At 40.5% G+C, this 13,107-nt stretch overlaps 1 protein-coding gene and 1 pseudogene across 2 annotated transcripts; both read left to right on the top strand.

Moving 5' to 3' along the window:
• The first annotated feature begins 2,750 nt into the window (after positions 1 to 2,750).
• On the top strand, positions 2,751 to 8,894 carry LOC139537834 (T-cell immunoglobulin and mucin domain-containing protein 4-like). Of its 2 annotated transcripts, none has more exons than XM_071339658.1 (7): positions 2,751 to 2,892; positions 2,995 to 3,333; positions 3,475 to 3,549; positions 3,673 to 3,734; positions 3,827 to 3,914; positions 3,995 to 4,031; positions 7,685 to 8,477. In XM_071339658.1, the coding sequence occupies exons 1-7, from the start codon at positions 2,844 to 2,846 to the stop codon at positions 7,815 to 7,817; spliced, it is 783 nt and encodes a 260-aa protein (XP_071195759.1). In that variant the 5' UTR covers positions 2,751 to 2,843; the 3' UTR covers positions 7,818 to 8,477. The 2 variants fall into 2 exon arrangements, with proteins under 2 accessions (XP_071195759.1, XP_071195760.1); XM_071339659.1 differs by lacking the exon at positions 7,685 to 8,477 and adding an exon at positions 8,744 to 8,894 and having other exon boundaries at positions 2,754 to 2,892.
• On the top strand, positions 8,804 to 13,090 carry LOC139537833 (hepatitis A virus cellular receptor 2 homolog; annotated as a pseudogene).
• Positions 13,091 to 13,107: the final 17 nt, after the last annotated feature.

Here is a 13,107-nt window from a genome sequence, read left to right as displayed (position 1 = left end):
TTTTCGAACAAACTGTATATGTATGTTGTAAAATGATGTTACAGGAGTGTCATCGGAAGAATTCTGAGAAGGTTAGTGAAAAAATTAATATATTTTGGCGGTGATTACGTTATAGCGCTCTTTGGCTGGAATCGATGCTCTGGTAACGTTTTCACATGTGGTATGCTAACTTATCGATTTATTGTGTTTTCGCTGTAAAACGCTTAGAAAATCTGAAATATTGTCTGGAATCACAAGATCTGGGTCTTTCCATTGCTATGCTTTGTCTATTCTTATGAAATGTTTTATTAAGAGTAAATTGGTCATACACGTTGCTCTCTATAGTAATTCTAGTCGTCTTGTGATGGTCGGTGCAATTGTAAACTGTGATTTCTACCTGAAATATGCACTTTTTTCTAACAAAACCTATCCTATACCATAAATATGTTATCAGACTGTCATCTGAAGAGGTTTTTTCTTGGTTAGTGGCTATCAATATCTTAGTTTAGCCGAATTGGTGATAGCACCTGAAGTAGTAAGAAACTGATGGAGTTAGAAAAGTGGTGTATTTTGCTAACGTGTTTAGCTAATAGATTTACATATTTTATCTTCCCTGTAAAACATTTTAAAAATCTGAAATGGTGGCTTTATTCACAAGATCTGTATCTTTCATCTGGTGTCTTGGACTTGTGATTTAATGATATTTAGATGCTACTATCTACTTGTGAAGCTATGCTAGCTATGCTAATCAGTGTGTGGGGGGGTGGGGGGTGATCCCGGACCCGGGGTAGAGGCTCGTTAGAGGATAAACTCTCTTGGTAAAAAATATGGTCTCCAGTTTATCATGAGGTATTCTAACTCAGGCGAGCAGAACCTTAAGACTTCCTTAAAATTGTATAATGTTAACAAAGAGACATACACCTCCCCCATTGAGCTTTTCCGACTCTGCCGTTCTGTCCTGCTGATGCATAGAAAAGACAGCTAGATGTATATTATCCATGTCCCAGCCACGACTCTGAGAAACATAGGATATAACAGTTTTTCAGGTCCCGTCGATAGGATAGTCTCGAATGGAGCTCGTCCTGTTTGTTCTCCAGTGGTTGTACGTTCGCCAATAGATTGGAGAGTCGAGGCGGTTTATCTACTCGCCGATTTAGTTTTGTCAGGGTGCCCGCACATCGGCCTCTCTTACGCCGCCTTTTTATTTTCTGAGTCTCAGGGATTAGGGGCCTGGTTCAGGGGGAGCAGTATGTCCTGCGTCTCAGGGATTAGGGCCTGGTCCGGGGGAGCAGTATGTCCTGAGTCTCAGGGATTAGGGCCTGGTTCAGGGGGAGCAGTATGTCCTGCGTCTCAGGGATTAGGGCCTGGTCCCGGTGGAGCAGTATGTCCTGCGTCTCAGGGATTAGGGCCTGGTCCCGGTGGAGCAGTATGTCCTGCGTCTCAGGGATTAGGGCCTGGTCCCGGTGGAGCAGTATGTCCTGCGTCTCAGGGATTAAGGCCTGGTCCGGGGGGACCAGTATGTCCTGCGTCTCAGGGATTAGGGCCAACGTTAGTGATTGCTGTTCTGATGTCCAGAAGATATTTTTGGTAATAAGAAACCATGGCGAAAACATTATGTACAAAAAGAGTGACGAGCAGTGCAAAAAAAATTAAAAAATTGCAGAATTAGTCAGGAGCCCGTAAAACGGCTGCGCCATTCTCATACCAATAATGTCTGTGCTTGATTGAGCTTGCCTGTTGCAATGAAACCAATAGAAACATCCTTCTCACCTGAAACTCCAGGAAGGTTAAAGTAAAATATTTGAACGATTTCTAATAGTATTTGAACCCAGGTCTGCTATCTTGGGCCATTACTAATAATGACTGTTGAAACATTGTCTGCCCCCACCTCACTCTTTCTATGCACTGCCACTGTGCATCTATAGGTCGGAGACTGTCAAGGAATAGCCGCACCAGAGGAGAATCTGCCAGTTCCCCCAGCGTCTGCAGCAGGAACACCCCAGTGAAAGAACCCATGTGAGAGGACTTAAGACACCAAGCAGATCCACAGAACTATGAAGCTCTTACAGACATATTGGGTGATCCAAACATACAGTTGAAGTCGGAAGTTTACGTACACTTAGGTTGGAGTCATTAAAACTAGTTTTTCAACCAATCCACACATTTCTTGTTAACAAACTATAGTTTTGGCAAGTCGGTTAGGACATCTACTTTGTGCATGACAGAAGTAATTTTTCCAACAATTGTTTACAGAGAGATTATTTCACTTATAATTCACTGTAACACAATTCCAGTGGGTCAGAAGTTTACATACACTAAGTTGACTGTGCCTTTAAACAGCTTGGAAAATTCCATAAAATGATGTCATGGCTTTAGAAGCTTCTGGTAGCCTAATTGACATAATTTGAGTCAATTGGAGGTGTACCTGTGGCTCTATTTCATATGGCAGCGTAGCCTAGTGGTTAGAGCGTTGGAATAGTAACCGAAAGGTTGCAAGTTCAAATCTGTGAGTTGACAAGGTAAAAATCTGTTGTTCTGCCCTTGAACAAGGCAATTAACCCACTGTTAACTGAATAAGAATTTGTTCTTAACCTTCTTCTTGCCTAGTTAAATAAAGGTTAAAAAAAATCATGCACTGGATTTAATTTATTTTCAATTAATGATGAATTATGTGAACTTGCCTAAAACGTGTGCAAGTCTGTGTGCATTATTTGGAAGGGTAAAACAGAAGAACCTCTGCTTTTCTGAGCGCAAAGGAAACAGCTGTCAGTAGTTGAGAATGAGAGGAAGTCATGTGATCAGGCGATTTGATTTGTCTTTATTAAAGACCTGACACATGAGAGTGAGAAAGTGACAACCCGATCATGGAGACTCGCTGCATTTCAGGCTGGTTTCTCCTCTGTCTACTTTCAGGTTAGTGATGCTCGATATATCTCTTTTAGCCTGGTTAATAAGTAAATGAATAGGATTTAAAATAAAATTCAGTTCTCACTACTTCTTCTCTCTCATTTTCAGTCAGTGAATGCAGTCAAGTCATTGGTATTGAGGGTCAGAATATCACTCTGCCATTTAAATATGATGCCAAATCTCATGGTCTCCAACACATTTGCTGGGGGAAAGGAACCATACCGATCTCTGGTGGTTGTGACAATGAAATAATCTCAACTGATGGATCTGAAGTGACACGTAGATCGTCAGTTAAGTATCAGTTATTGGGTGATTTGAAGACGGGGGATGTCACTCTAACCATCTCCAATACTACAGAGATAGACTCTGGAACATATGGATGTCGAGTGCAGTACGTTGGATTGTTCAATGATGAGAAATATCACGTCACCTTGACCATTGAGAAAGGTAAAGAATGCACAACATGCCAGGATATAACTTGATGCTTATCAGATGAGAATTGTGAGCCTACTAAGGAATATTATGATTTCACAGCATGTATACTTGTTCAAGCTGAGCAGTTAGTATTTTTTTACTGTCTGATTTCAGCACCTTTCCCGACAACATCGCAGACATCTGCCAATGTGACCATAACCCCACAGACCACGGACAACCACAACCACGGTACGGAACACAGCCTACAGAATAACATGATGTCAGTCCATAGAAGTCTTATTTTACATCGTTTTTTTTATTGCAGTATTATTCTTACACGTGAAAACATACTTTTACTTCCTGATTGTGTAGGTCCTGTGACCTCAATATCTACTGAGTATTCATCCACGGTATATTACAGCGAATCAAAACCAGTAAGCTTGACAACATACTGCAATTCCTGCAAAAATACGAAACACTGCTGTGAGATGCCGTTTTAACTGATATGAATCTGTGATGTCTACAGGAGACGAGAGGCAACGACCTGGCTGTGATACTGGTGTCCATTCTACTTGTTCTGACAGGCGTGGGGATTGTGTCTGTACTCGTCATGAGTAAGTACACACCATCTATACCTTTGCCTGTATAATAAGAACTAATTCTCTCGATGAACATCTTACTGATGTAATTGCAGGAAAGCGATGGGAAAGATTTGCTACGGTACTCCAAATGTAAGTAGACTATTATCATCTTCCAACTGACACAGTAGTTGAATCACCACAATATGCCAAGAGAATGACTGAATCACTGTGCAATATCTATCGATGGGACATGTAGGCCTAATTAGCAAAACCATTAGGTCTATGGTAAATGTCTGTGAGGTAATACTGTAATTATGACTAATGAGACCCAAGACCACAACAGATTGAGGAAGTGACCCAAGACCACACCAGATTGAGGAAGTGACCCAATAAGGAGGCTTTAGTGGCTGGAATAGTGGAGAACAATTGGAGGTTTACTCAATAGCAATGCAAATAACATGGTACAGTTATATGGACAGTCAATCATTATGGTACTTTTTAATGGTAAGTTTACCAACATATATAATGATAAATAGAATTGAAATGTGTATCTCATTATGGTGAAATAAGTATAGCCAGTTATAATTGTAACTTAGCAGTTAATAAGACAAGAAGATCAGTGTTTACGGTAAAAGAGAAGGAATATAATCTAATAATCTATGGTTTACAGGAAAATCATTCAACTATTTTGGATTTTTGGGGGGAAAGGGACTGGGGGGGATATACTTCTCCCGTGGGCAAAGACTTAAAAGGGGTGATGTTATTAATTAACAATATTTTTTTATCTGAATAAGCTAATTGTCCAATCAGATCCCGTAAAGTAGATTTTTTGAAATATGTTATTGGACCATAAACAGATTTGGCTCATTAATCTGTACGGTCTAAATAATGATGATCCATGCTTCTGTTAAAATATATATAATAATTAATCTAGCCTAAAAGCAATACAAGACTCTATTATTATGGTGGGAGATTATAATACGGTTTTAAATACCTCAATGGACCGTAAAGAAAAATCACACTACAAACACCCTCATGCACTTAAGGAAATCACAAATATCATAGATATATTGGAACTAGCGGATAAATGGAGGCTTAAATATCCTGATCTAGTGAGATATACAGTACCAGTCAAAAGTTTGGACACACCTACTCATTCCAGAGTTTTTCTTTATTTCTACTATTTTCTACATTGTATAATAATAGTGAAGACATCAAAACTATGAAATAACACATATGGAATCACGTAGTAACCAAAAAAGTGTTACATATTTTATATTTGAGATTCTACAAAGTAGCCACCCTTTGCCTTGATGACAGCTTTGCACACTCTTGGCATTCTCTCAACCAGCTTCATGGGGTAGTCACCTGGAATGCATTTCAATATTATTTATTTTTCCTTTATTTAACTAGGCACGTCAGTTAAGAACAAATTATTATTTTCAATTATGGCTTAGGAACAGTGGGTTAACTGCCTTGTTCAGGGGCAGAATGACAGATTTTTACCTTGTCAGCTCAGGGACTCGATCTTGCAACCTTTCGGTTACTAGTCCAATGTTCTAACCACTAGGCTACCTGCCAATTAACAGGTGTGTTAATTTGTGGAATTTCTTTTCTTAATGCGTTTGAGTCAATCAATTGTGTTGTGACAAGGTTGGGGTGGTATACAGAAGATAGCCCTATTAGATAAAAGACCAAATATTATGTCAAGAACCGCTCAAATAAGCAAAGAGAAACAACAGGCAATCATTATTTTAAGACATGAAGGTCAGTCAATGCGGAAAATTAAACACTTTGAAAGTTTCTTCATGTGCCGTCGCAAAAACCATCAAGCGCTATGATGAAACTGGCTCTCATGAGGACCGCCACATGAAAGGAAGATCCAGAGTTACCTTTGCTGCAGAGGATAAGTTCATTAGAGTTACCAGCCTCAGAAATCGGCAATTAACTGCACCTCAGATTGCACCTCACAGAGTTCAAGTAACAGACACATCTCAACATCAACTGTTCAGAGGAGATTGCGTGAATCAGGCCTTCATGGTCAAATTGCTGCACAGAAACCACTACCAAAGAACACCAATAATAAGAAGAGACTTGCTTTGGCCAAGAAACACGAGCAATGGACATTAGACCAGTGGAAATCTGACCTTTGGTCTGATGAGTCCAAATTTGAGATTTTGGTTTCCAACCGCCGTGTCTTTGTGAGACGGAGAGTAGGTGAATGGATGATCTCTGCATGTGTGGTTCCCACCGTGAAGCATGGAGAAGGAGGTGTGGTGTGTGGGAGTGCTTTGCTGGTGACACTCTCTGTGATTTATTTATAATTCAAGGCACACCTAACCAGCATGGCTACCACAGCATTCTGCAGCGATACGCCATCCCATCTGGTTTGCGCTTAGTGGGACTATCATTTGTTTTTCAACAGGACAATGACCCAACACACTTCCAGGCTGTATAAGGGCTATTTGACCAAGCAACAGAGTGATGGAGTGTTACATCTCCTGGGCTGGATGGTATACCAGTTGAGGTATACCAAACTCCTGGGCTGGATGGTATACCAGTTGAGGTATACCAAACTCCAAGGCTGGATGGTATACCAGTTGAGGTATACCAAACTCCAGGGCTAGATGGTATACCAGTTGAGGTATACCAAACTCCAGGGCTGGATGGTATACCAGTTGAGGTATACCAAACTCCAGGGCTAGATGGTATACCAGTTGAGGTATACCAAACTCCAGGGCTAGATGGTATACCAGTTGAGGTATACCAAACCTTTATTGATCTACTCAGAGGACCATTATTAGCATGTTTTAACCACTCCTGTACAACTGGTAGATTATCAGATGCTCAACAAGAATGTCTGCTTTCATCATTCCTGAAACGGGACCCAAGTGGTAAAGATCAAAGATCCAGTCCATATCACTATTTTAAAACAAGCCATTGAAATTTGGTTGCAATTTCATTTTAATCCACCAGAAAAGACCGAACAAATATTACAACACATATTATAGTTAAACTCAAATATACTAACTGATTAAAAAAACATTATTTTTTTAAAACTGTATAATCTTTGTAAATTATATCATAAATAGGAATGGTGGAGTTATGTCATACGTGCAGCTAACAACCATATATGGAAATGTCTGCTCTATCCAAAATTATAACCAACTAATTGCATCATTACCGCAAAAATGGAAGAGGCAAGTGGAAGGGGGAGAGTATAGCAGTTTCATTTAGGAACCAAACATTTGACAGCTGCAACATATAGAATGAAAAACTGATAGGAAGAGATTTTCGATATACTGATTCCATGGCACATGGTTTATGAACTGATACCCAAACTGACGCCGGATTCTAGTTTGTGGTCGCAGGTTCAGCAATGGCTGAAGAATTGCAACATTTACCTGGAGCTAACTCTGCAGATAGCACTGCTGGGTGATGTGAAAAGTCATAGTCAATTGATCAATAATATAATAATACTCTTACCTAAAATGTGTATCTTTAATTTACAATCTGTAGAAACTATGAGAATAGAAAGGGTCAGAACTTTTTGTGAAACATCACAGCTGAAAAATATATGTGGATTCTCAATAGTGTACCAAACAAGTAGGCCTGTCCTAAATAAATCAAATCAGTACAAACTTTATTTGCTATGTCAGATTTTACACCAACACTCCAAAACGTTTCTCAGCATAAATTCAACTGGATCAGAAACTAAGCAGTATAATGCAGAAGGACAATACAGTATGTCAAGCTACAGCGTCTCGCTTAGCTCTGCACTTATTTGGTCTTTCCTTTATCAGACCACAGCGTTCTGGCGGCTCAGTCCTGTACAGGAACTCAGTGTCCAGCTTGGGCCTGCACACTCGAGAGACTGTAGAGAACGTCTATCAGATAGAGGACAACGAGAGAGACGACTATGAGGATATCCACTGACGAAGCACGGACACTTCACCACCACGCTCATGCTGTTAACACTCTGTAACACTTTGTAGCTCTGTGTTACAAGGCTGAGGTTGACTTATAGGCTAATGATTCAGCCACACAAGACAAAAGTTACTACAGAATCAGTAGTGTTTTGCTGATAAGTGAAGCAAAACAGTTGATTTGTGTTATTGAAAGGTTTATTTGAAAAAAAAGGGCCTTACTAATATGGCTTCCTATGTGTATTCAGCACTAACAAGAAGCACAAGCATTTCGCTACACTTGCAATAACATCTGCTAACCATGTGCATGTGACCAATTTCATTGGATTTGATAACAGTGTATGTTTCAATTGATTATGATGACCAGATCATTTTTTTATGTAATAGCCTAAAAGCGACCAAAATAAAAATGCCATCAGCTTTAATGCCTGATGCAATGAAAAGCAGTGACTTAGCAGAAAGTGTGCTATGGTTGTCTATCCCCTCCATGTCCTCTAACCAGGGCATTTAGCTACACCCATCTGCAACATCACCCAGGCATACAAAGGCGGTGAAAAGTCACACATGATCGCGACATTCTTCGGAAAATGGTCTTCTTTACCCAATTTTGCGGTATATTGTCTTGTTCAAACCCAACCTGTTGGATGATAATAAAAATTCTAACTTGAAATTCTAATGTGTCTAATTATTCATTGGCTACACAATTGTTGTGTCACTAATAAATTGTTAAAAACTACTAAAAGCCTTACAACATCAATTTAAGGAATTTGGGCACTGGCCAGCTCGAGCAAGTCATAATCTTTGGCTACGGGTTAGCTTTTAAAAACACACTGTGTACCCTGGGAGATGAGCCTCCTAAATCATCAATGCAGTTTGTTTACTCTGGTATATGCAGATGAAAATTCCATCAACAATGGGCCTTTTCTCCGCTCCCAGCCCTGCGATAGGAGGAGGTTAGCAGAGGGGTCACAGTGGCTCTGGCTGTCCTGCCTGGAGATGTCACAAGCAGTGGCCCCCCGAGAACACAGCTGCCCATTCAGATGCCCTGTCTCTGCGCCACCCTGCCCGTTCCCAGCACACACCCTCCACTCCTACACACTGGATATACAAGATGGCTGCTAGTTCTGGACCGTTTTTCCCCCGCCGTTGGATCCTCGTCCTCCTAACATTTTCAGGCAAGGAAACGTTATCTAAACCAGTACAAATAATTGGAGTTTAGGCTGTTGAATGATTGGGTACATGGGTGTAGTTTGAGTTGGATGACCCGCCCCATAATATGACTAACACCACAAAAACAGCCTCACTCTTTGTGTGTCCTTTGTTTACTACTAGAGTGACACAGGTCTCCAACGGCTTTGTTCTAGACAGGTTGGCAGTTTTGGCCTTGGCTGAAGATGTCCGCATCTACATTGAGTAGGTCTAACTGTTCAACGTTAGACATGGCAGTTTTTCATACAATAATGTGTTTCGGTGTTACTTTGAGTTATTTGACATGGCTGTGTATTAGTTTTTCCATACCTACATAGGCCTACTGTTTCGAAGACTACCATACTTTTACTTTAATTATAGCAACCGAATTGAGATGCGTTGCAAGCTACGAAATATAGCTCTTTGATCAAAACTAGAGGCAAAATTGAGAAAGTTTCGTAGTTGACCTTGGGATGTTGTTAAGATGTGTATGGAACTCAGGCAGGAGGAAATAGCCTTGTCATACCTGTGTTTATTTCCCCCGCTCAACAGCCAGGTGTTCAGTGTCAGCATTCAAGGTGATGGAAGGTGCTACTGCGACATTGTCCTGTCAATATTCAGTGAGCCGTTTGGGTTTGAGCCGCGTGTGCTGGGGGCGAGAATGTGGTACGTTCTGGTGCAACAACATCCTCGCGCAGACAGACAAACATGGCGTCATCTCCAAGGTGTCGGACAGGTATAGATTGGCAGGTGATGTCCTCGCCGGAGAAATGGACTTGGGAATTCTCGATGTCAAGCGGACAGACAGTGGGCCATACTGTTGCAGAGTGGACATAGATGGCATTTTCAACGACAAAAAAATAATTCAAAACTTAAGGGTCATGAAAGGTAATTTTTGGCAAGATATAATTTATTTTCACTATTTTACACTCTTGGGCAACAATGGGAATCAATGAACTAGTCTTTCTAGCTTTCTCGTCCACAAAAAACACGCCGGCTCTATTTGCTATATGGCACTTAATTAACTCAAAACTGGCCCATAATGCAATTCACTCTCCCAAAATGTATGTTTTGAATTTGTGAATTGTTTTCTTAGCTCCAGTGACTGTTTTGCCAACAAGCACCACTGTACATGTTACAGAAGCTCCTCCTACCACAGGTGAGAAAGCGTATTATAAAGAAAGGGGTGAACTCATGGGATCCTGATGTATGTGAGATGCGTATTTCCTATCAAAGATATACAATAAATAGATTGTATTAATCTCATGTGAACCCTAGAGGACCCTAGAGGAACCTAGGCCTGACCTCTTAGCCTCCTGGGTTACGTTGACGGTCATAATGGGGATTCATGTGTGGTTAAACATTTTGAAATCCTAACTAGATGGGAATGAAAACGGACTATTTCAACATTTACCCTTCATTCACACTCCCAGTGCTATGACATCAATGATCAAACTCCCTGGAACTCGCCTCGCAAAGTTGCTGAATATGCTTACAAATCAAATGGAGAAAAATGATTAACAGTTCTCCATGCCTTACAAACTTTCATTTTCAAGATGAGGACACCCCTCTGAGAATAGTTTCAGACCAAGATTCTAACTCATTTTCTATGGCTGTTTAATTACAAAGAGCCTCAAACATTTTAAACACATGTTTTCTATGCAGTATTATCTTGAATCACATTGTGCTGCTCAGTGCAATGCAGTCTTTAGTGTATTTCATCAGGAAACCACAAACAAAGGGATGGGTGGGGCAAGTGTTGAAATGACAGTTTTCATTTCGAGAGAATCAAGCAGCAGGGGTTGATGATGTCTCAGGGGTGATTGAATGTCAGAATGTCCTGCCAAGTGAGAGATTACCATCCATCCACATCATCATTGTGAGGTGTCTCCCTTTGTAGAACACTGGAGAGCTGTTGCGTCATCACATCTAGCCATTCCAAGACAGAACACCAGTCTTTTCCCTTCGCAAACACTTGTGAGTATTTTATATACTACTATATAGTAACGCCACTGGCATATAACCAAACATCACTCACCCTTAACTATATGAAAGCCTAATGAATCCCTCCAAGAGTTTAACCCTTCATCTTCTCTCTGTGCTCTGTAACCAGATAGAGGAGCCTCTTCCCAGCTTCTCTCTCCAGATCAACATCCCAGTGCTCTCTCTCTCCCTCAGTCTGCTCCTACTTATAATGGGGGCCTTGGTCATATTGGGGTTTAAACGTATGTAATCACAAACTCACATCCTCTGTCGAGAAAAGCCCAGTGTGGTAATGCTCACGTATTCAGACATCTTGCTGTGATGAGAAATGTTTGCCCATATAAAAGTGTATTACCACTAACTAATTAAGAGTACGTATTTCATTGTAGTGTGTACAATGTGCTGAATATGCTGTGTGCATATTGACGAATAAACTTTGATTTGAGTTCATTTCAACTATTTATTTTCTTCTCTAGGAGGGATTCACAGAAGAGCTTTAAAGACAGGCTGGTAAGCAAACACATGATAAAGCACGACTGACATGTAAACATATGATTGAACACAAAACATTTTTTTTAAATTACGAAGACAAATTTGACATATAAATGAACGAAGAATGTATAGACTACAATTAGACCAATTACTTATCATTGATTAGGAATGATCAATGCGTGATGATGTTGTGTCACTCTAGTTTGTCAGCCAAAGAGCCGCCCCACATCATCTATGAGATCCGCATGAGGAGACCTGTGGAGGAGAACATCTATACTCTGGACTAGGGTGGAAGGGCCAGAGCACTGATCTGTCCAATAGACGGCTGTTAACATGATAGTGAGGACAGCCAGACTGATGTCTGTGTGTCACAGTGTGGGTGCGTACCCATAAGGCACCCTGTTCCCTATATACTGCATGACCTGGGGAATAGGGAACAGGGTGCCTTATGGGTACGCAGCCACACTGTGACACACAGACATCAGCCTGGTTGTCCTCACTATCCTTTAGCAGCCGTCTATTGGACGCATCACTGTTGCCTGACAGCTGCCTCAGAATGATCACCTCTCTGAGGCTCTACTTTCAATTATGGTATCTATGGGAGTTTCCCTCCTGTGTAAAATGGATTCACTTTTTTATATATTGTTATTATGTAGTGGTGTGATGTTTTTTAGATGCACAGTATTGGTTGTTATCACAAGCGGTCTAATTTATGCCCCTTTCTAATAAATAAAAAACGACCTAAAAGTAAACCCAACAAGTCATTTTGTTCATGATTCAACATTTTAGGCACAACTGAATACATGTAACCGAAATGTGTCTTCCGTATTTAACCCAACCCCTCTGAATCAAATAGGTACGGGGGGGGGCTCCTTTAATCGATGTCATCGTTGCCCGGGCAACAGTTGTTGTTTGCAGTTTACTAGCTTGCTCAAGGGCAGAACGTAAGATTTTTCCACCTTGGCATATTTCTCTCAGGGATTCAAACCAGCGACCTTTCGGTTACTGGCCCAACGCTCTTAATCACTAGGTTACCTGCCACCCCTATTAGTGTTTCTAGAGACTACTCACCTGTGAAAACGGAGTACAAAGATCCTTCAGTCGTCTCTCTTTTATAACAAAGGCAGAAAGAAGCATAATGAGAGCGGTAAATGTGATGTATGCAAAATTCTACTGATAAATTCTGATTCATAGCCACTTATTTTAAAGATAAATCAATGGTCTCCTTTATGAGTTTTATACATGTTTTATGATGACAGTGGTAGTAAATTCTTGATCAGCATGATTTAACATCAGGAGTCAGGACATGACTAAATGCAATGCTATATTATTTCTGCCCACATGATGGCAGCACTGTCTTAACTGAGCGTTTGGTAGGCTATCATTGTGCAAGTTTGTCGCCCTGTCAAATTGATGTCAAAACTGAAGGATTTGTGTCACCCTGGGGATATTTTTCTTAGCTATACAACAGTTGTGTTTTTTTACATTCCCATATGCTTCCTTTTGCCATGAACATGAAATCTCATGAAGTCACTTCTGTTAGACTTTTGTATGACAGTTGAGGATATTCACCCAATAAAACTTTTTTATGATTCATTGTTGAATCTATAATGTTTGCCAGATCTGGCTACTATCAT

The sequence above is a fragment of the Salvelinus alpinus genome, chromosome 13, assembly GCF_045679555.1.
Source record: "Salvelinus alpinus chromosome 13, SLU_Salpinus.1, whole genome shotgun sequence".
Classification (NCBI taxonomy): Eukaryota; Metazoa; Chordata; class Actinopteri; order Salmoniformes; family Salmonidae; genus Salvelinus; species Salvelinus alpinus.
The sequence above is the reverse complement of the archived record's forward strand: the minus strand, read 5'-3'. Positions and strand labels throughout refer to the sequence as shown.

Bases quoted from the DNA above. Each gene is read 5' to 3' on its own strand.
- LOC139537834 (XM_071339658.1), top strand. From the start codon at position 2,844: ATGGAGACTCGCTGCATTTCAGGCTGGTTTCTCCTCTGTCTACTTTCA. The intron at 3,735-3,826 runs GTAAGCTTGACA...TGATGTCTACAG, and splicing joins ATTACAGCGAATCAAAACCA to GAGACGAGAGGCAACGACCT. The intron at 4,032-7,684 runs GTAAGTAGACTA...TTCCTTTATCAG, and splicing joins TTTGCTACGGTACTCCAAAT to ACCACAGCGTTCTGGCGGCT.